At 42.2% G+C, this 23,871-nt stretch overlaps 1 protein-coding gene across 5 annotated transcripts in view; it reads left to right on the plus strand.

Moving 5' to 3' along the window:
- Positions 1–1,356: 1,356 nt before the first annotated feature.
- CFAP43 (cilia and flagella associated protein 43) overlaps positions 1,357–23,871 on the plus strand; it is a 99,101-nt gene continuing 76,586 nt past the window's right edge. For 3 of the 5 annotated variants that reach the window (XM_058436044.1, XM_058436043.1, XM_032178405.2), the window contains exons 1-5: positions 1,394–1,539; positions 2,880–3,133; positions 8,188–8,284; positions 19,297–19,464; positions 21,586–21,736. In XM_058436044.1, the coding sequence (XP_058292027.1) occupies positions 1,475–1,539; positions 2,880–3,133; positions 8,188–8,284; positions 19,297–19,464; positions 21,586–21,736 (735 nt within the window). In that variant the 5' untranslated portion in view covers positions 1,394–1,474. Of the gene's footprint in view, positions 1,540–2,879; positions 3,134–8,187; positions 8,285–19,296; positions 19,465–21,585; positions 21,737–23,871 lie in introns of all 5 variants that reach the window. The other 2 variants (XM_058436042.1, XM_058436045.1) reach the window with 2 other exon arrangements.

The raw sequence follows: 23,871 nt of genomic DNA on the forward strand, positions 1-23,871 counted from the left end.
TATTTGTGAAAGAAATGGAGAGAAGAAAGCAAGACAGGAAGGAAAGACCTAAAGAAAGGAAGGGAAGAGTAGAGAAGGGAAGACGACTGAAGGGAAAGGAAGGAGAAGAGTAAGGGAGGGAGTCTAAGGGAAGGTACGGGAGAGAAGAAGGAATGACAAGCTGCCGACCATTTAATCAGGTTACTTCCAGAGCTGTCTGCTTCCCTGAGGAAGCAAAAGGATACATTTCAAAGTGTTATGTGGTACTTAAGGGCTTGGAGCTCTAAATTAGGCTAGACCTGCATTTAAGTCCCACACAGGGCCGGGCAAGGTGGCTCACGCCTGTAATCGCAGCATTCTGGGAGGCCAAGGCAGGTGAATCACTTGAGGTCAAGAATTTGAGACCAGCCTAGTCAACATGGTGAAATCCCGTCTCTACTAAAAATACAAAAAATTAGCTGGGCTTGGTGGCACGTGCCTGTAATCTCAGCTACTTGGGAGGCTGAGGCAGAAGAATCACTTGAACCCAGGAGGTGGAGGTTGCAGTGAGCCAAGATCAAGCCACTGCCCTCCAGCCTGGGCAACAGAGTGAGACCCTGTCTCAAAAATAAATAAATAAATAAATAAAGTCCCACTCAACTTTGTAGCCATGGACAAATTATGTGCTTCTCTTTTCCTCACGTTACTTATCTGTAAAATGGGGCTGATGGGAGATGTGAAGACGTTGCAACAATGTTTGGCACAGTCAGCGCTCTAAATGAAAGTCTGTTTAGAAATTTATTAATTTTTTAAAATAATTATTTATTTAGAGACAGGTATCGCTCTGTCGCCCAGGCTGGAGTGCTGTGGCGTCATCCCAGCTCACCGCAGCCTTGAACTCCTGGGCTCAAGCGATCCTCCCACCTCAGTCTCCCAAGTAGCTGGGACTACAGGCGTGCACCACCATGCCCGGCTGCTTTTTAAATTTTTTTGTAGAGATGAGGCACGGGCGCGGCAGGTCTCGCTATATTGTCCGGGCTGGTCTTCAACTCCTAGCCTCAAGCGATCCTCCCGCTCTGACCTTTGAAAGCGTGAAGATGTAGGCATGAGTCTTACTTGCAATTATTGGCCCGGACCTGGAGAATTTTGTTAAAATGCAGATTCTGATTGAGTAGATCTGCTGTGGGAGCCAAGTTTCTGCATTTATAAGAAGCTTCCCAGGTAGCACCAATGTTGCTGGTAAACAGACCACACTTTGAACAGCAAGGGGCCCGCCGCTCGCTTGGCTTGCCGCTCACCCATTGGCCGAGAGCGGCCGACCTTCCACCAATCTGCTCGGCCCAGGAGGGAGCGGGCCAAAGCGCAGAGCCAATGGGCGCGGGGCTTACGGTCTCCGGGATACGGGTGTACACGGCAGCGGCGTCGCGGCCAGCAGCCCCGCGGCGGAGGAAAGGTAACCGACCCGCCCTGGGGTGCTGCGTGCGCTGCCCACTCCCGCCTGAGGAAAACACTGCCCATGGCGCAAGGTCGGGAGCGCGACGAAGGCCCCCACTCCGCCGGCGGCGCGTCCCTGTCCGTGAGGTGCGGTGTCCACGGCCCTGCGACCGATCTGGGTCTCGCGGAACCTCCTGCCCCACGTCCCCTCCTCCCTCCTCTCCCTCCGGTTCCTTAGGGCGGCTTTCCCCGCAGCTTCGACCTCTCCCCCTCTGCCCCCAGTGCCTTCCCTCAGCCTCCCTCCCCGTGTGACCTCCCCTGTCCGCTCCCCATCCCCTTGTTCCTTGACCCCGTCCCCAGTTGTCTTTCCTACTCCTTATTCTGCTACCCTGACCCTCCCTCTCTTACCCAGCAACGCCCCCTGCACCCTTCATCTCTTCCTTCTAGCTCAGGATTCCCGCTAGTGATCCGGGTCTCCTGATCACATCCCCCCTCCCCCTCCACCGGGCGACAGCCCGGATCCCGTCCTTGCTACCTTTGGTGATTTTCCCCAAAGTTAGGACCCTGAATCCCTTCCTTCTAACTCCCATCCACCAGCTTTGGATTTATTTGCATTTATAGTGGCCTTTGAAAAGCATCAAGCACTGCGCAGATATAGGTGGCATTTTTTTTTTCTACATTCTAGAGTGTTCCTCCTAGCCCCCACCTCCACTCTATACAGCATCCCCTGCTAGTCCTGGACACTCTAATGTCTCGAGGTTTCACACCAAACCAGTGTCCTTCACTTGCCTTTTCCACCATCTTCAAGCATATCTTTAATATTTAAATAAAAATAGAATCTCCTTCATCTCCTCTCCTTCTTTCTAGCATACACCTAGCACGCACTCCTTACTTGAGAGTATGTTCTTTTTGTGTGCTAGCCTTTCATTCACGTCGCCTTCATTCCTTTTATTTTCTACATTTATCTGTATTTTTAAATCTAAAATATGGCCACATACTCTTCATCTGTGTAAATAAGCAATTTTCCTACTCTGCTTACAACCACAAAGCAGGCTCTCCTATGCAAAGGTGTTTTTTAAAGTTTATTTAAAAAATCAAACTAATTATAAAAGAATGGCCCAGGATGCCATTTTGTTGAGATCAAGCTCTTTTCTCTGTTATTTCACTTTTTGTCTTCCAAGTATAGAAGACCCCAGAAGTCCTTCTGAGACTTTCTCAGGTTTGGTCAGAGAGTTTCCTTTGCTGAAAAAGTTATCTGAAGAAGGCCTGGGAGACCTATGGAACTTTAGGTCTACATTTAAATTTCTATAATTCATTGACTCAAATGGATCTCACAGCCAGCATGTGTGTTCTTTTATCTTAGAAATTGGGGGCAGAAAGGACATGAAAACAGAAATGTTTCAAAGATTTTGATGACCCTTTGCTTTGTTAAAAAAAAAAAGTATTTGAAATGTATTATATTAATGTTGACATATCTTTTCCCAAAGATGGGTGCAAGGATTCCCTAAGCAGAATGTTCATTTTGTCAACGACAACACCATTTGCTACCCTTGTGGGAATTATGTAATATTTATTAATATTGAAACCAAGAAAAAGACTGTACTCCAGTGTAGTAATGGAATTGTGGGCGTCGTGGCAACTAACATCCCCTGTGAAGTTGTGGCTTTTTCTGACCGGAAGCTAAAGCCTCTCATCTACATATACAGCTTTCCAGGATTGACCAGAAGGACCAAATTGAAAGGTATTCTGGAGAACCCTTTCTCGGCCCATAATTGAAGGATTTTGTTTAAAGATTTGATTAGATCTATTATAAGTGAAGATTTACTTTTTGAAAGGTTTTTTTTGTTTGTTTTTTGTGTTTGTTTTGAGACGGAGTCTTGCCCCGTTGCCTAGACTGGAGTGCAGTGGTGCGATCTTGGCTCACTGCAACCTCTGCCTCCCAGGTTCAAGTGATTCTCCTGTCTCAGCCTCCTGAGTAGCTGGGATTACAGGTGTGCACCACCACGCTCAGCTAATTTTTGTATTTTCAGTAGAGACGGGGTTTCACCATGTTGGTCAGGTTGTTCTGGAACTCCTGACATAGTGATCCGCCTGCCTCAGCCTCCCAAAGTGCTGGGATTACAGGCATGAGCCACCATGCCTGGCCCTGGTTTTTTTTTTTTTTTTTTTTTTTTTTTAATATACATTTTTAAAGAAGGAATCAAGCTGATCACTGAGGGTTTAAATTATGTTAGCTAGAGCCTTGCTGTTCAAAGTGTGGTCTGTTTACCAGCAACATTGGTGCTACCTGGGAAGCTTGTTATAAATGCAGAAACTTGGCTCCCACACCAGATCTACTCAATCAGAATCTGCATTTTAACAAAATTCCCCAGGTGATTCATATGCACATTAAACTTTGAGAGGCACTGGGCTAGAAGACTATTGCCTTTTTCAGAACAATAATTTTTTTTCTTTCCTAATATTTGTTGAAAATCCAGGTGAATTGATGTTTGTATAGGTTCTAAAGTCAAGTCTCTGAGCCTCAATTTCCTCATTCATGAAATAGGGATAAAGATGGTGTCTAATTTGAAGGCTGCGGTGATGATGATAGATGAAATTATATAATATGCTGTATGGCTGTATGTGTATGTATGCCAAGTGCTCAATGTTGCCTACCATTTGAATTATTACTGTTTATTTTATTTTATTTATTTTATTTTAACAGAGTCTGGCTCTATCACCCAGGCTGGAGTGCAGTGGCATGATCTTGGCTCACTGCAGCCTCCAGCTCCTGGGTTCAAGTGATTCTCCTGCCTCAGCCTCCCAGGTAGCTGGGATTACAGGCATGCGCCACCGTGCTTGGCTTTTTTTTTTTTTTTTTTTTTTCATGTTTTTGGCAGAGGATGGGGTTTCACCATGTTGGCCAGGCTGGTCTCGAACTCCTGGCCTCAAGTGATCCACCCATCTCCGCCTCCCAAAGTGCTGGGATTACAGGCATGAGCCACTGTGCCCGGCCTAATGACTCTTTCTTAGATACAGCTGAGCCACACTGAGCTGCTGCACGTCTGCCGGAGCCACCAGCTAATGATTCTCTCATTTAATACCCCATGGGCAGAAAGCTCATGCTTGAGGCTGGACTTCGCTCTGTAGTCTTAAGGGTCAAATAAGTGTTTGGGTGAAGTCAGGGAACTTCACTATAATTTATAATACTTTGTTAGTGGTGAAATTTGCATTCTCAACAGTTTAAGACAACTTTTAAAACATAACCCATTCACATGTTGAGGACTATTATACCCCTTATCTTTAAAATTTCCCCAGGTTGGTTATTTGACTGTAGTTCTGTTTAAACCAATTGAAAGTTAGTTCAAACCAATACCCAAGTGTCATACTGAATAATGAGGCCCTAAAGGAATTCCCAGTAATATTAATCAGTAATATTAATCAGAGAGACCTGTTATCACTATTATTTAATATCAACCTGGAAGTTCTAGCTAATGCAACAAAATATAAAACCGAAAAAAATATATAGCTATGGGAAAGAAGATGATGGATAATGCAGTAGTCTGCTAGGACTAACAAAAGAATGCTCAGTGAGATGCTGGTTTTGAAATAAGTACCCATACAATTAGAAGATATACATACTTAGAAATAATTTTTTAAAAGTATGAGTGACCTAGGTGAAGAAAACTACAAAAATCATTGATTTAAAATATTTAAATGTATAGAAATATATTCCTGGATGGAAAGCCTGGTTATTATAAATGTATTTCTGAGATTTGTCATAGAAAGTAATTTGTAGGTTTATCGTATGTTTTAGACAGCAAAGAGTACTCAAATGATTCAAAAATTCATCTGGGAAAATAAAACATAGAGAATGAGAATAATTGGAAAGAGAATGATGGCAAGGCAGAGGGTCATTTTAATATTATGGTGCCATAGTAATTAGAAGTATGTCATTGGTGCAGGGATCACCAAATCAGTGGGAGAGTTGAAGACTTGGGACAGAATCTAAAATATATAAAAGCTGAGTAAATGAAGAAAGAGGCTACCACCAAAAAGAAGGAGGAAGAGGAGGAGGAGGAAGAAGGAAGAAGAAAAAATATAGATTATTCAACAGTGGTTAAGAAAACTGCATATTTTAACAAAAGTATCAAGTTAGATACTCATGGTCTATATCAGATGAAAATAAGCATTCAATATAAATAACAAATCCACTTGAAAATAGTAGAAAATATGGGCCGGGCACAGTGGCTCACACCTGTAATCCCAGCACTTTGGGAGGCCAAGGCAGGTGGATCACGAGGTCAGGAGATCAAGACCATCCTGGCCAACATGGTGAAATCCCGTCTTTACTAAAAATACAAAAGTTAGCTGGCCATGGTGGCGCGTGCCTGTAATCCCAGCCACTCAGGAGGCTGAGGCGGGAGAATCGCTTGAACCTGGGAGGCGGAGGTTGCAGCGAGCCAAGATCACGCGACTGCGCTCCAGCCTGGCAACATAGCGAGACTGTCTCAAAAAAAAAAAAAAAAAAAAAAAAAAAAAAGTAGAAAATATGGTAGAATAGAGGAGTGATTCCAGGAAGGGGAAGAACTTTTCACACAAAACAAAAACTTAGAAAAGACAGACATATTTGATTGTATATCTATTTTAAACTGGTTAACATCAAAAACACCATGAAAAACTAAAAGGGAAATAATAAACTGGGTAAAATATTTGGAACAAATATAATCAAATATTTTCAGAGCATTAATGAAACAAGAACAAAACAAACAGCCTCTTAGAACAATGGAAAAGAAATTAACCCAGACAAATCACTAAACTCCAAATGACCAAAGACATCAAAAAATGTTTCGTCTCAAGATTTGTTTTAAAAAGCGTGATTTAAACCAAGATGCTATTTTTCTGCCTATCAAGGTCACAACTTTTTTAAGATCATAATTGCTAGGTAGAATGCAGTGAAATTGGTAGCACTCTTATTTGCTGAAGGTGGGACTATAAATTGATAAGAGTCTTTCTGTGAAGTAAATATTGACTCTATTTGACCCAGTATACTCATTTCAAGACGAATTCAGTTTTTAGGAAATAGTTAGAAATATGGTCAAAGATTTACATGCAAAGGAGTTTAAAAAGCACTATGATAATAGCACAAGATTGGAGCAACCTACATCAGTATTATGGATATAAATAAAATATACTATAAAGGGGCATTATGCAAACATTAAAAGTCACACTTTTAAAGAAGAGTTAAGATAATGATAAAATGGTCAATATAACGCAAATAAAAAACCAATAGGCAACACTATGATCCAATTCCATTTAAAAATGGATTATCGTATATTATATATATATGATGAGACAGAGTCTTGCTCTGTCACCCAGGCTGGAGTGCAGTGGTGTAGTCTTGGCTCACTGCAACCTCCACCTCCCAGGTTCAAGCGATTCTCCTGCCTCAGCCTCCCAAGTAGCTGGGATTACAGGTGCCCGCCACCACGCCTGGCTAATTTTTGTATTTTTAGTAGAGACAAGGTTTTACCATGTTGGCCAGGCTTCTCTCGAACTTCTGACCTCAGTGATCCACCTGTCTTGGCCTCCCAAAGTGCTGGGATTTCAGGTGTGAGCCATCTCTCCCAGCCTCATATATAATATTTAATCTATGGCTAGTATAGCTATAAAAAGCAAAGTTATATTTAAAGAAAAAAATATATATATATATGTCTTTTTTCAAGTAAACACAGAAGAAAATACTAGAAGGAAATTTACCAAGTTTGGTAGTAAGATTATAGAGGATATATTTTTCTCTCTTTTTTTTGGCATTTTCTTCACATACCATATTTTCTAAGATTTAAAGAATATCTAAAGTTGGTCATCTTCAGTTGTGGGGGGAAACATCTGTTTAGCAAGCATTTAAAAATCATTAAGATCTCTGCCTACAGAAAAAGTAGTTTTTGTAGTGAATGCTCAATAAATACATTTTTTCTTTGTTGATTAGACTATGCTAAATATATTCAGTAAATGATAAAAGCAAAATTTTAGGATTATGTTATGGTCAATTAAAATGAGAATGAGAAAAAAAGCAGAAAACAGCTATTAAAAATCCACAGAACAAGCAATAGAGACACAAACGTACAAAGACAGACTGAGATGAGGGCAAAGCTTGCACGAAAGAACCCCACTGAAGAACAGCAGATGAAGAAGAGGGAAAATCAGACCACTCTGTACTGGGAAGCAGAGACAGGCGCTTCTTGTTTTGGCCTCCCTATGATATGCATTTTAAAACATGTTGTTGCTAAGACTTTGGAATTCATGTTGCTTTTCGTCAACTATAGGTACAAAGGAGTATGTCACTTTTTATAGCTGTTCCAAAAGCTGGCAGATATTAAGCTAAGGGCCAGATATGGCCTAAGATAATAGAAATAAGGAAGTAAGCTAGAATTATTACAACTTCCCAAGATATTTAAAGATGTCTAAATAACTATTCTAATTACAATGTCTCATATATTTATGAGATTATTCTTGGGTCATTTCAGACCGTGCTGGGACATACATGGTGCAGTATGCTCAGTTCTACATTGAAGTCTAGAGACAGTAACCTAATGGTCTTAATTCACTTTAATATATTTTACAAATGGATCTTAACTTTGCTCTAAGCTTTCTGTTCATGGTCTTAGAAATTAGCCAGGATCTTTCTTATTCTAATAGTTAAATGCTTTTGAATTACGTCAAAATCATTAGCAAAGGAAAATAAACTGTAAGACCATAGTTAACTGAACATGGTCTTAACATAATCAAATCCTGATAATGGATTTTATATTTCAGGCAACATTCTCCTGGACTACACTTTACTTTCATTCAGTTACTGTGGCACCTACCTGGCTAGTTACTCTTCTCTCCCAGAATTTGAACTGGCCCTTTGGTAAGTTTCAGCATCCTGTGGAATTCCTTTTACTGGGTTACATTTTCCCCTTACTCTTCTAGATTTTATTGAAGGAAATAGACATGAAAAATCTGAAACAAGGAAATATAGAAGGAAAAAATCTCAATCATAAGTTTTAATACAGTTGCTATGTGTAGGCATAAAATTTAGCAGTCAGAGCAAAAACTATAAGAACTAAATTAGTTATTGTTCTCTTTTATTAACATGCTTTATGTATTCTCAGATAGAGAATATATTTATAAATACATAAAGTTTCACTTAAAAAAATAAATGGCATCTTGGAGTTGTTCGCATGTTTCCTGCTAATACTGAAATTGAGATGGTCTCTATATTAGAGTTCAGTTTAAAGTAATTGTTGTTAGAGACATTAGAACAATTATATGTTCAGAGAGTGGAACATTATACCACTTTTGCCCAGTGTATGGGAAATCCTGTGGTTAAGACACATTTCTGGTCTTTCCTGGATCATTTCACGTGGCCAACTTTAAGGCTGTATTCCCTTTTCTATCCATGATATAAGCCCCTTCAAGAGAATATTTTTCTTATTAAGGGGAAGTATAAAATATTCCAGAAATGATTAAAGGATAACATACCAACATTTCTTATACAAGAATGTTAAGTACCTAGATTCAGGGAGCCACATTTAGTTTATGTAAATTTTTTTTTTTTTTTTTTGGAGATGAAGTCTCACTCTGTCCCCCAGGCTAGAGGGCAGTGGCGCGATCTCAGCTCACTGCAACCTCCACCTCCCGGGTTCAAGCAACTCTCCTGCCTCAGCCTCCCGAGTAGCTGGGATTACATGTACCCGCCATCATGACCTGCTAATTTTTTGTGTTTTTGTAGAGACAGAGTTTCACCATTTTGGCCAGGCTGGTCTTGAACTCCTGACCTCAGGTGATCCGCCCACCTCAGCCTCCCAAAGTGCTGGGATTATAGGCATGAGCCACCACGCCCGGCCCTAAAATTTTTTTAAAACAGCTTTATTGAGGTATAACTAACAGATAATGAACTGTTCATTTATAAAGTAAATACTTTGATAAGTTTTGACTTATGTATAAACCCATCACCGTAATCAAGATAATAAATACATCCATTGGCCAGGCGCCTTGGCTCACGCCTGTAATCCCAGCATTTTGGGAGGCTGAGGTGGGCGAATCATGAGGTCAGGAGATCTAGACCATCCTGGCTAACACGGTGAAATCTCATCTCTACTAAAAATACAAAAAATTAGCCGGGCATGGTGGAAGGTACCTGTAGTCTCAGCTACTCGGGAGGCTGAGGCAGGAGAATGGCGTGAACCCGGGAGGCAGAGCTTGCAGTGAGCTGAGATTGCGCCACTGCACTCTTCGCCTTGGCGACAGAGCAAGACTCCGTCTGTAAATAAATAAATAAATTCATCCATCGCCCCAAAAGTTTCCTTGTGTTCCTTCGGAGCTTCTTCATTAGCCTTTGTCACTAATGTGGTTTCTGTCACTCTAGTTTGCATTTTCTGGTAGTTCATATACAGGGAGTCACACGGTGTATATTCTTTTGTCGGGCTGCTTTCATGCAGCATAATTATTTTGAAATTATCTTATGTTGCTGCGTGTATGTGTCAATAGTCCTTCCTTTCTATTCCATGGTATGGATATACCATACTTTATTCACCTGTTAATGGATGTACTGTATTAGCTTGCTAGGGCTTCTGTAACAAAGTATCACAAACTGAGTGTCTCGAATAACAGAAATGTATTATCTCACAGTTCTGGATACACAGGATAGGAAGCAGCTGGGGAGAGATGACAAGTGCATAAATTCTGATATTTCCAGAAGCAGAAGGCTCCAATTGTCCTTACTAAGAACAATCTGTGAATATTAAAAAAGCAGTGAAGTGGAATGAGCACAAATGTGTTAGTGTAACAGACTTAGACCTGAATCCTGGCTCCACAAATTACTGGCTGTGTGATCTTAGAAAGCCTGAGCCTTAGTTTTTTCCTCTGTAAAATGGATACATCAATATCTCCTAAATATGGTTTTTCTAATAATTCATTGAGAGTATGCATCATACCTAATAGTGTCTATTACATTATGTTTATTTAAGTCAGAGTTTCAAAAATGATGATTGTTAGGCTAATTCTGGGCCACCAATGTATTTTGTTTTGGCCATAAAATATTTTTAAAATTGGAAAAATTTAGAGAAAAAGTTGTCTGTATAGCCTTTCTCAAACACAGGCAACCCTGGACCTGTATTCCTACATGGTCACAGTCTGGTTGGGCTAGTAAGTGGGTGCTTATTCTAGATGCCCACCACCTTGAGCAGGGGTCGGTAAACGATGGCCCATAGGCCAAATCTGGCCCACCACCTGTTTTTGTAAAGTTTTGTTGGAACATGTTCATTTGCTTATATATTATGTATGGCTGCTTGTGCTTTGTAATGGCAGACTTGAGTTGTAATAGAGCCCATATATGGTCTGCAAAGCTAAAAGGATTTACTGTCTGGTCCTTTATAGAAAGAGCTTGCCAACCCCTGTCCTAGAGGTGTTTATACTCAGTACATTTCATTCATTTACATTAACTTCCTGGCCCCTATAAGCATTTGAGTTTGCTCACTGGATTTAACTCATTCAATAAATTTGTATCTCCTGCTTCCTGCTGGATATAAAATGTATCTCAGGTACATTTTAGGTATATCTGAGCCTTCTGTAGAGGACATTTTTGATAAGCTGAGGTGAGACTGAGACTATGGGTAGGTAGTATCTCCTCCCGGTCCCAACCCTTCCCCTAGATTTGTTTGCATGTCTTAATATTCATGTGCACTTCTATTTAGGAAATTTGAGTCAGAGGGGAGAGACAAGGGGGCAAGAGTGAGGAGGGCAGGGGAGGACAGGGTAGATGCTGTGTGGAGGACCAGACACTGCTCTCTCATGAGGAGATTCTCAGTGAGGCTCTGCGGCAGCAGAGGTGCCCTGGGGCCCAAGAATGAGTATGAACAGAGCTGGGAGACAGACCCTCCTCCAGTCTCTGCTCTGGAAACCCAAGATCAGAAGCTTTGGGAGCAACCCTGATGGCACCCTCGGGTGCTACATAGAAATGTGAGTGGCATTTAATCCTGTGATGAGGCCCAATAGTCATCTTCACCAAGCAGCTTTGCCAGCAGTGGGCCTAAACACGAGGGAGCTAGAAGATGAACAGGGAGGAGGATGCAACTCACTTGGTGACAGCAGTTAGTCTGTGGACCCTGGGGACTCCCAGAAATAATTTAGTAAAAGTTCAAAAGAGGTGAACTTCTGGAAGTCAGACCAGGAGGAGCTCAAGTACCATGATTTGACTCCTGGAAGTAAATTGATCTGAGAAGACTTTACCTTTATGTTCTAATGTTTTAAAAGAGCAGAATGGATTCATATATTATTTGTGTAATTAAAAATAACAATTTTGAAAAAGAATCTAAAATAGGTGGGGAATGGTCTCATGGTTGTAGTCCCAGGCTGCTGGGGTCTGGGACATCTGGGGTTCATAAACAAAGACAATGTGCTATACACCAGCAATACCACCACCAGCAGTTTCATCAGAGAGGCATTCACTGAGATTTCCAATGGGTTAGTGCGTTTAATCCTTGCGTCCCCGCAACACCCCCCATGAGACATCTATGATGGTCCTCGTTTTAAAGAAAGAGACTGAAACTTCAGAGAGATGAGATGTTAAAGCATAATTTTCAAACAGATTGTAAGACGTAAGATGGTTTTATATAACTCCTTAATAATGGAACCAGCAGGAAAACAAAAGAAGCTGGTCCCTATCTTAGTAAGCTGTTGCAAAATCCCATGGACTGGGTGGCTTATAAACAGAAATATGTTTCTCACAATTCTGGAGGCTAGAAAGTCCAAGATCAAGGCACCAGCAGCTTCAGTGTTTAGTGAGGGCCTGCTTCCTGATTCATGGATGATAATTTCTACCATGTCTTCACATGGTGGAAGGGATGAGCTAGCTCTCTTTTATAAGGAGAGATGCTTATAAAAGCATCTCATCTCAATCATGAGGGCTCTGCACCCTTGACCTGATCACTCCCCAAAAGTCCCAATACCATCACCATTGGGGTTAGGATTTCAACATATAAATTTGCAGGGGGAAACGGCACACAAACAGACCATAGCAATTCCTGAGTGCTTAAAAGAACACACACACAGCTGGGCATGGTGGCTCATGCCTGTAATCCCAACACTTTGGGAGGCCGAGGTGGGCGGATCACCTGAGGTCAGGAGTTCGAGACCAGCCTGGCCAACATGGCGAAACCCCGTCTCTACTAAAAATACAAAAATTAGCGAGATGTGGTGGTGGGTGCCTGTAATCCCAGCTACTCAGGAGGCTGAGGCAGGAGAATCACTTGAACCTGAGAAGCAGAAGTTGCAGTGAGCCATGATCGTGCCACTGCACTCCAGCCTGGGTGACAGAGTGAGACTCAGTCTCAAAAAAAAAAAAAAAAAAGAACACACACACACACATGCTCATTCACATAGAGTTAGAAAAAGTAGTGGTTACATAAAATTTCTAGGTTAGATATATGGATGATTATCTTTCCAGAGGTCTCTAAAACGTTAGCACCTTAAACTTAACTATTCTACCAGGGCATACAATCATAGCATTGTACGTGTTCTAGAGTTTAACCTGTAAAAGCATGCCTGCCTTTATCACATCGGGGCTGTTAGTATATATTATGACAACAAAGTTACATTCCCCAGGAGTGTCAGATACGGGGGCAATGCAAGGTACAAAGTCTGGTTTTTGTTCAAGGAGGCTTGTTGGAAAATGTTTCCCAGCATGATATGAGAAATCAAGCCAACACAATTTTTCTTTTTTCCAAGTTTCATTTTTTTTTGTTGTTCTTATAGCTACTTGCCTAAACTTATATAGTTGGTGAGTTGCTGACTGGGCTTTAAACTCATTTGGTTTCTAAGCTCTTTTATAGCTTTCGTTGATCTAAGGCACAATGGGAACATGTAATAGGGGCACCTCACGTAGTCTGATGGTGGAGGGGAATGGTCAGGGAAGGCTTCCTGGAAGGAGAGGTAATGTTTAAGCAGATACTTGTATTAATTAGCTAGGCCTGCCATAGCAAAGTACCACAGACTAGGTGGCTTAAACAGCATACATGTATTGCCTGCCAGTTCTGGAGACTAGAATTCTGAGATCAAGGTCTCAGCAGGGTTGGTTCCTTCTGAGGGCTGTGAGAGAGAATCTGCCCCCACGCCTCTCACCAACTTCTGCTCACTTGTTTGCTGGCAGTGCTTGGCTTACAGACACATCACCCAGATCTCTGCTTTTATTTTCACATGGCATTCTCCCCGTGTGTGTCTGTCTCCAAATGTTCCCTTTATATAAGAACACCAGACTTACTGGATTAGGGCCCATCCTAATGACTTCATTTTAACTTGATTACCCTCTGTAAAGACCATATTTCCAAATAAGGTCACATTCTGAGGTGCTGGGGGTTAGGATATTAACATGGGAATTTGGGGGAGGCACAGTTCAACCCATAGCAATACCTAAAGGATGAGCAGGGATCAGCCTTATGACGAGAAGAAAGAACATCCCAGGCAGAGGAATGGCATATGCAAAGGCCATGAAGTAGAAAACGCACAGCAGGTTTCAATGAAAAGGTCATAATAACGGGAACAAGAGATTTGCCATGAGAGAGGAAAGCTTGGAGGGACAGTCAGAGGTGAGCTCATGAGCAGCCCTATATGTAGGTGACCATGTGGTTTATCATCCAAATCAGCATGCTTTTGAGAGTGAAAGAGGGTATTGCTGATGAATGCAGGGCACTTTAGCCTAAACTGGGTTTCTCCTAGGCATACTGGGAAGGATACTCACACTCCATATAAGCTATGCTAATGGACAAATTCTTTATCCTAAAGGCAGTGGGGAGCTACTAAAGGGTTTTAAGCAGGGATGTGACACAATTATATCTGCATTTAAGAAGACTCCTTTCAGCCAATTATTTCCAGTGAAAGTATCTCCAATACTTTCATACTGTGGAAGGCATATTGGAAGGAAACAAGGCATGAGCATCAATTAGGAGGCTGTGGTGGTCCAGGTGAGAGATGACTGTGTCATGCACTAGGGTGGGAGTAGGGATGGAGGGAAGTGAAACTGGGAGGTGTTTAGGAGCTAGCATCATGGGACTTGTAACTGACTAAATGTTGGGTGTCGTACCGAGGAAGAGGGATGGGTCTAGGGTTATACCCAGAGTTGTGTGTGACTTGGGCAACTTAGGGACACTCTGGTGCTATTCAGAGAGATACTGATGGCTTGGGGGCAGGGAATTTAGGGGAGGCAATGGCGGAAGATGAGCTGGGGGACAAACTGAACTGAGAGTGCTTGAGATGAACAAATGGAGATGTCTAGTTGGCAGCTGATATATCATTTAGGACTTAGGTTCATTTGTGGTCACAGAAACCCAAATCACCAACACATGTTTCCTTCTGTCACACGCAGTTGTCTGGGCACGAGCAGCTGTGGATGGTGTGGCGGCTCCTCGGGGTCAGCGTCCAGTCTCCCGCTGTCATGCTGCTCTGCTGTTCCTAGGGTGTTGCTCTCATCTCTGGTCTATAATGGGGTAAATAGTAGAGATGAGGGCAGCACCCTAGGAACAGCAGAGGAACCCTAAACCACTGATGTATTTTGGGAGCCAATGGGGAGGGAAAAGGATGAGGGGAAGGGCACAAGCCTTCTGTTGAAATGCATGAAAGAGATCATTGCATGACTCAGGGACTACCTCAAGGGCTTTTGGTGAGGACAAGTGACAGTAGGAAGATGCAAGAGCCTTTAGTACCAAGGTTCTGAACACTGACTACATGCTGGAATGACTTGTGAAGCTTTTTAAAAATGTTAGTGCCCACTCTTCCCCTCTCCCCCTGGCCAGTTAAATCAGAACCTCAGACAGCAATATGCCTTGAGATGCCTTGAACCACTGCTTGAGAAGGAAGGACAAACACATTGTTACCTTGGAAGAATTGCATAAGGCTTATGACTTGAAAAAAAATTCTTTTTGGGAACACAAGCATTTCCTTTTTTTTTTTTTTTTTTTTTTTTGATTTTTTTTTTTTTTTTTTTTGAGATGGAGTCTCGCTCTGTCACCCAGGCTGGAGTGCAGTGGCGCGATCTCAGCTTACTGCAACCTCCGCCTCCCGGGTTCACACCATTCTCCTGCCTCAGCCTCCCGAGTAGCTGGGACTACAGGCACCACCCACCATGCCCAGCTAATTTTTTGTATTTTTAGTAGAGACGGGGTTTCACCGTGTTAGCCAGGATGGTCTCGATCTCCTGACCTCGTGATCTGCCCGCCTCGGGCTCCCAAAGTGCTGGGATTACAGGCGTGAGCCACTGCACCCAGCCTTGGAAACACAAGCATTTTTTTAAGAATGACCAGATGTTGCCATATGTATTTATGGCGCAAGCAAGTGTTGTCTAAGCAGTTTCTCTGTCTGCTTGTCATAGCGGCATTTAGAAACTCGAAAATGCTTTCATTTATGTAAATAGTTTATGAAGCTTTGACAACAAATGTAAACAGAAATGAAATTATAAATCTGCTAAATTTGTATTAAGGGTATTCATTATTGAGAGAAAGTCCCCTTCCTGCACACTCAACTCCTATGGCAGTTATGAACTCCATTTTACCCAGAATACTGAAGTGCCTCAGCACCTGTATGTTATAGTGGAGCAGGTGCTGGCATAGGTACCAGCTGACATGATGTATCACTAGCCCCTGCAGGATGATTGCCACATACATGGAACACCTGGGAGTGCTGGAAATGTACCGGGATCGAAGCTACAAAGTGTGTTTTCATTCGCAGTGGAGGCTATGTCAAGCAGGGGAAGGTCTAGCCCTCTTGCGGGTGTGGTGAGAGGCTCTACTAGCAAAGACATGGGTGCTGGAGTGGGTCCCATGTAGCATGCGAGTGCTGTAGAGAAAATTCAGTGATGTACATGGCTCTGATCCTGGACACAAAATCTATACTGGAGAGGAAATGACTGCTGAAATAAGGAAATTGTATGAACATTTAAAATGCCTGGAACACTAAAGTAATGATATTTCAAAAAAAAAAGAGAGAGAAATGAAGGAAGGAAGGAAAGAAAGAGAAAGAAAGAAAGAAATGCAAGGCTTGGAAGGTGCACACATTACTGTCACTTACATTCATTGACTGGCTCGGCCATAAGCCACAGCCAGCTTCAAGGGCGGCTGAGTAATATTAGGTCCTCATTGTGAGTGGCCATATGTGCCTGGCTAATATTCAGGGGGTTCTGTTACTCAGAGGGAGAAATGGAGAATAAATGTTGAGGGACACATGCCCTTGCTACAGATATCCAGGACTGGTGCTCAGAAGAGAGGGCTGGAGATAAACATTTGGGAATAATTAAGTCAATGGATAGCCAAAATGCTAAATGTAAGTAAGAACACCTCAAGAAGAGCCTAGGGTGGAACCTAGAGGAATATCAATGGAAGGGACCCACGTAGAAGACTCATAGGAGTAGCTATGAAAGGAGGAAAGACACTAGGCAGGGAGGGTTCCAGAATGTGCCTCAGCCTGGGTTCCACGGAAAGCAGAGGCTGAGGCAAGAGCTCATGCACCCCACCTTTAGCAGGGTGTGTGATCCCAAGGCAGGAGAGCCAGTATAAGGGCGTATTACCTTGCTGGCCACCACTTGGTACCAAGTGCATTTGGTTACTCTATCTTGAAGGTGGTCTTCTGAGAGGTTCTATGAACTGCTGTGAATCAGGACAGTCCTCAGGCAGTGACAGACTGTGGGTGGGGAAGGGGAGAGGAGGAGATGAGAATTTATCCACCAACTCCTGTATCCCATCGATCAGAGCTTCACTGCACAGGGTGGTAATTCCTTCACACTTTCAGGTTTGTCGTGATTGTCCCCAGGAGCCCCAGTGAAGCCCCAGTGAAGCCTCTGGGCCTGTGAAGTGGGTGTGAGGCGAGGCACAGGTGGGGTGTGCCTACATGAAGTTAGTCAAAGTGCACACACAGTTGGACAGCCACTGAGTCAGCGAGGCAGAAGAGGTGGTCAAGGGCCCAGACACAATTGAGAGGATCTGTGGTGTCCCGTAAGAGGTGTGTGACAGAGAGTCTAAGAGTGATTCCAGAAGGTGGTTGTGGTAAACAGTGCCCAGTTATGCAGAGGTAAAGTTAGATAATGACTGAGAAGTGCCTTTTGGATTTAGAATGAAGGCAGGTATCTGTGGATATAGCTATGTCAATGGAATGGTGGTGACAGGATGCAGATATCCTGGGATGAGGAAAGTGTAGCTGAGGAAGCCATGGCGGTGACTTTAGAACAACTTGCTCAAAAAGTTTGACTCCGAGGAGAGGGGAGAGACATAGAAAGGTGAGACTGAGGGAAGGCTTCTTTTGAGGATGGTATGGATGATGAGCACTTGTGTGTTGGCAGGAAGAAGTCAGGCGAGAGGGAGAGTTGGAAGATGCAGTTATCATGGGTAAACCAATGTCCCTAAGAAGGCAAGACTGTGGGACCCAGAGCACAGGTGGTGGAATTGGCCTTAGGTAGGAGGAAGGACACACCTTCCATTGTAAGGGGAGAGGAGGCGGAGAGAACCATGCAGACCCAAATGGGTTATACTTGAGAGCAAGAATTCTCAGCTGATGGCTTCTATTTTATTCATGGGAATCAAAGCCATTTACTGAGATTGAGAGGGGAGTAGGGGGGCTAGAGGTTTCAGGAGAGGGGAGAATATTTTAAATGCCCATTTTAGAGAATGAGAGAGAGAGAGCTGGCCAGAGAAACATAGCAGGATTGGAGATCCTATTGAGGGTCTGGTGGGGGTGGCAACAACAAATTTATGGTGTCACTGCCATGCACAGTCCTGTAGTCTTTGTTCCCATGTCTCCAGCAGCCCAGGCTTTCAGTTCTCTCCATCCAGGGTTGACGGTCTTTGCCAGGTACCTGATGCAAAAAGTCAAAGGTTCAAGGGAACCAGAGATTCCAGCAAGAGTGTGGTTGATGTGATGGGCAAGGTATTTGTGATAGGGAATGAAGGATGAGGGCGGGAGGGAGTGGAAGACAAGCTAAGCTCAATAAATATTAGCTCCAGTTTCCTAATCACAACTCTGAATGGAGTTCTGGCCCCTCATTTGAGGGCATAGCTCACATTTAATTTTTTTCTTTTCTTTCATCTAGCAAGGGACTTTGTTCATGGTAGGAGTTCAGGATATTCTCTTAAATGGGTAAATGAATAAATCCATTTTAAAATACACCACTTTATTTATTTATTTATTTTTGAGATGGAGTCTCTCTCTGTCGCCCAGGCTGGAGTGCAGTGGCACAATCTTGGCTCACTGCAACCTCCACCTCCCGGGTTCAAGTGATGCTCCTGCATCAGCCTCCCAAGTAGCTGGGACTGCAGGCATGCGCCACCACACCCAGCTAATTTTTGTATTTTTAGTAGAAACAGGATTTCACCATATTGGCCAGGCTGGTCTTGAACTCCTGACCTCGTGATCCACCTGCTTTGGCCTCCCAAAGTGCTGGGATTACAGGTGTGAGCCACCGCACCCGGCACCACTTTAATTTTAAAAACTCAATAAATGATCAATCGGCATAGATGAGAAGAGTACCCCCAGATCCATGTGGAGTACTCACATGTAGTACTTACAGATTCAGGCACTTACACTTGTTTTGTAGCAAATGTGATGATATATTTCATTTTCTAGGTTTGGCTGAGTTAAATTGCAAAATTATTAAAGAGGATAAAATAGCCTTGGTATAGCATATGACAGTATAATGTTTTTAAAACATACAGTTATTTTGCTTTCTTAGGATACAATACAATGATAAGCATAATTATTTATAAATTTGACATTAAGGTCATCGATTATATAAATTGTATCGTAAATTATATCCCAATTTATGTAAATTAAAAAATAGATAAATGTTCTAAATACATGAAATTCAAATGAACTTTTTTTCATCAAATGCTATTTTTCTCTAAGGAACTGGGAATCGAGTATCATTTTGTGTAAGAAATCACAGCCTGGAATGGATGTGAACCAAATGTCTTTTAACCCCATGAACTGGCGTCAGCTGTGCTTATCAAGTCCAAGTACAGTGAGCGTGTGGACCATTGAAAGAAGTAACCAGGAGCATTATTTCAGAGCAAGGTAGGAGGATTTGTTACAACAGTAACAACATGGTGGTCTTTGTTTGCATTCATGTAATGTGATTGGGTCAATTTGATGAATTAAGTGGCTTTATACATACATACATATATATATATATGCATACACACACACACACACACACACACACATTCAGTTATCTTGTTATAACATCTTTCTACATGCGTGATTACCTTGGAGTGGTTGTTTGCATTTCAAAAGAATTCTCTATGACTTGTTTCCCAATGAATTTATTTAAAATATTAAGTTCTCTGAGAGCTTTTTCCAACATGATCTAATTTTCTAAAATTTTATTTGTCCTTACTATTTTAAAACATGCCTGTTGTATAAAAAGGAGAGTTAAGACTTTTGCTATTACTCGGATGCCCTACTGGAATTTCAAAAATAAGAAACGGTTAGATATAGAAAGTATGCAGATTGGCCGAGTGCGGTGGCTCACGCCTGTAATCCCAGCACTTTTTGGGGCCGAGGCGGGCAGATCACAAGGTCAGGAGATCGAGACCATCTTGGCTAACACGGTGAAACCCTGTCTCTACTAAAAATACAAAAAATTAGCCAGACATGGTAGCGCATGCCTGTAGTCCCAGCTACTCGGGAGGCTGAGACAGGAGAATCGCTCGAACCCGAGAAGTGGAGGTTGCAGTGAGCCGAGATCATGCCACTACACTCCAGCCTGGGGACAGAGCAAGATTCCGTCTCAAGAGAAAAAAAAATATGCAGATTATACATTCAGACACATTATCCACAAGCAAAAGAGTAGTTGTGTATAGTGGAGCCATGGGAGTTACCTATTTAAATAGAACTGGGTCAAAGAGAAATTCTGTGACAAATGCCGTGGTGATAACGGGTGCTTTTGTTGAGAAAGAGCTCAGAGACTCAAGGTGCTACTGAGCTGACCATTTTCAGTGTACTCCATGAAGTCAAAGTTGAAGAGATGTTGGATCTCTTGATTTTTAAGAGATCTCAAAAGTATTCCCTTGAAATTGCAATTTTTGATAAATCGCCCTAAGAGGACCTAAAGCTAGTAAATAAAGCTTTTGAAATGGAGAGCCTTAAGAGAAGCACTTATTTCTGCTCAGTGCTCTTTATGTCTCAACTTCTTTTTCACAATAATCCATTGAATAGCCAAATCTGTCTGTAGTGAGAGTTGACAACACTGCACCTTTTAATAAAAGTGGGTGATACCTCTATCAGATCCTTGTGAGGGCAGGCAAGTAATTTATCACACCCTTTTCTCCCTTTGCCTCCCTCAAACATTCTACTCAAGTTCTGAATACTGAGTTGTGACTTTTCTATAAGCAAATAAAATGGGAGATAAAACGAGTGGATTGTCCTAGTTCACAAAGCAAGCAGGATTCAAACACACTTCAGCCTTACATTTGAGTAGTAGGTGCTGTTTTTATGTGATTGTTTTTCAAAATTGTTTATCATTCATAAAATCTAGGCAAGGAAGTTTTGAATTTAATGCATGAAACCACAAATTCTCTAAATTAACCTTTATAACCATATTATAAATTAAAAGTATATATGATAAATTTGAAAATGAACTCAATATCAGAGATTATAAAAGTAGCTGAATACAGCCTGAATATATGTTTAAACATATATTTATTTTGGTCTACAGTGTTTTTCATTTGAATTAGTTGCCAACATTTAAAGTTTGAGAGATTTCGTATAAATATCCAGGTTATAGTATTCTTTTGAAATTTTGGAATCAACATTCTCACATGTCAACAACCCTCTTGGCTTGAACTGAGTGGTCCCTGCCACCTTGAGGAGGGACAAATATTTTCCCGTTTTCCACTATCCTCACCAGTCACATATCACCTGCCTGACCCTCATCCCGTATTCAAATTTACAACTCCTGCTTTAGATATTAACTTTCAAAAATTTTTATAATCCCTCAGTACTTAATTTAAAACTGTATAACTTGTCTTTTTACAACCTGTTATATATTTTTAAATCTATCATTTGGCTTTTATCTTCTTATTTGATTTTTATAAGTTATAATACCTCCCCACCTCACTTAAACTGATATGCAGTGGTTGCATCAGTAAGAAGTTTCTGTTCATCTGGTTGTTCTGATGCCTCTTTTGTCTACAGGTCGGTGAAATTACCTCTAGAAGATGGGTCATTTTTTAATGAAACGGATGTCGTTTTCCCCCAGTCGTTGCCGAAAGATCTCATCTACGGACCCGTGCTGCCACTGTCAGCCATCGCCGGGCTGGTAGGCGAAGAGGCAGAGACTTTCCGGGTAACTACCTGGTACCTCTTCCTGTTTGCCTAATGGGTTGAGGTCTAGGAAGCCTGATCTCATTTGATTGTCATAACCATCCCATGAGAAATGCAGGATACAGAGGATCATCTTGGTTTTTAATATAGATTAGCCACAGAGACTGTGAGAGATGAAGACTCTGGAGTTTTGAGTTTGGACGACTGGGATTATGATGGCATTGCTAACAGAAACAGGGGGCCCAGGTGTGATTTCCATTTTGGGCATACTCAATTTGGGGTACAGGGAAGACACCCAGGTGGAGATGCTGGGTGGAAGTTGGGAAAGTGGACTAGTGTTAGGGAGGAGAGGTGGGACTGTCAGTGTCATTCTCACAGATAGGACAGTGGGAGCACTGAGGGGATGTGATGAGCAAAGAGAGAAAGGGTGCAAGGGAAGAGAAGAAAGCCAGAGCCAGCTGACTGCTGAACTCAGGGGCGAAAGGAATTCTGAGAAGGCGCAGTCACAGAAGTAGGAGCAAACCTGGGAGGGAGGAACAAGGCCATAGGAAACAGCAGAAGAAAGTTTCAAAAGGGAGTTTGCCAGGTGTTACACACCCATTCATTCATTCATTCATTCAACAGAGATTTATCAAGTTTCTTCTATGTAGCAGACACTGTTTTAAGCAATGGGATTCGTATGGTGGCCGAGCAGGCTCCATGTAATTCTCATGGAGCTTGCATTCTTGTCAGGGAGACAGAACAACAGTAAACAGTATTGTTCTTTTGTAATAATTATCACATTTTGCAATGATATATTAAGTCATTACAAAATGTGGTAATTATTACAGCAGAATAAATGGAGACAGGGCAGCAAGGAAGGGATGGGCTGGTTAAGGAAGGCCTCTGGGGAGATGACACTTAAGCTGAGATTTGAAGGACAAGGAGGCATTACTCATCTTACAAGCAGGATAAAGAGTGTTTCCTTTGGGAGGCCGAGACGGGCGGATCACGAGGTTAGGAGATCCAGACCATCCTGGCTAACACAGTGAAACCTCATCTCTACTAAAAATACAAAAAAATTAGCCAGGCGTGGTGGTGGGCGCCTGTAGTCCCAGCTACTCGGGAGGGTGAGGCAGGAGAATGGTGAGAACCTGGGAGGCAGAGCTTGCAGTGAGCCGAGATCGAGCCACTGCACTCCAGCCTGGGCGACAGAGCGAGACTCTGTCTCAAAAAAAAAAAAAAAAAAGTGTTTCACGTGGACCTGCATGTGCAAGGCCCTAAGGGAAAAAGAGAACTTGGTATGTGTAAGGAACTGAGAAAAGATGCATATGGCTGGAGCATGATAAATGAAGAGGAAGTGAGGTGTGGGGTGCTATTCAAGAGACAGGCAGGGAACAGAGGGCAGCACCTGCAAGACCTTTGGGATGAAGGGAGACGCTCTACTTTTTTGGCCCTCTTGAACCTGCTATGCTTTACCCTTGTGTTAAAAATTAGCTGGGCATGACGGCAGATGCCTGCAATCCCAGCTACTTGGGAGGCTGAGGTGGGAGAATCACTTGAAGCTGGGAGGCGGAGGTTGCGGTGAGTCAAGATTGCACCATTGCACTCCAGCCTGGGTGACAGCGAGACTCCATCTCAAAAACTAAACTAAACTAAAATAAAATAAAAATAATTCAATGTGAGGATTAGTTCATTAAAAATCTCTGTGGCAAGCAAGAGAAAGGGTTACATGCCCTTAATATTTCCTCTAATGAATGACAATGATTCACCTTTTTAAATTATGGAAAGAGATTATAGTCAGTCTCCTGCATTCATGGGTTCCACTTCTGTGTATTCAACCCACTGCAGATCAAAAATATTCAGAAAAAAGTTATATGGTTGCATCTGTACTGAATATATACACACTTTTGTTCTCGTTATTTCCTAAACAATACAGTATAACAACTATTTATAAAACATTTACATTGTATTAGGTATTATAAGTAACCTAGAGATGGCTTAAAAGTATATGGGAGAAAAAATAAAATAAAATAATTAAAAATTAAAAATTTACAGGGGGATGTATGTAGGTTATATGGACATACTATGCCATTTTATATAAGGAACTGGAGCATCCACAGATTTTGGTATCGGTGGGGGGTCCTGGAACCCGTCCCCTGTGGATACTGTAGTTCC

This window comes from Hylobates moloch, unplaced genomic scaffold (assembly GCF_009828535.3).
Source record: "Hylobates moloch isolate HMO894 unplaced genomic scaffold, HMol_V3 SCAFFOLD_3, whole genome shotgun sequence".
Classification (NCBI taxonomy): Eukaryota; Metazoa; Chordata; class Mammalia; order Primates; family Hylobatidae; genus Hylobates; species Hylobates moloch.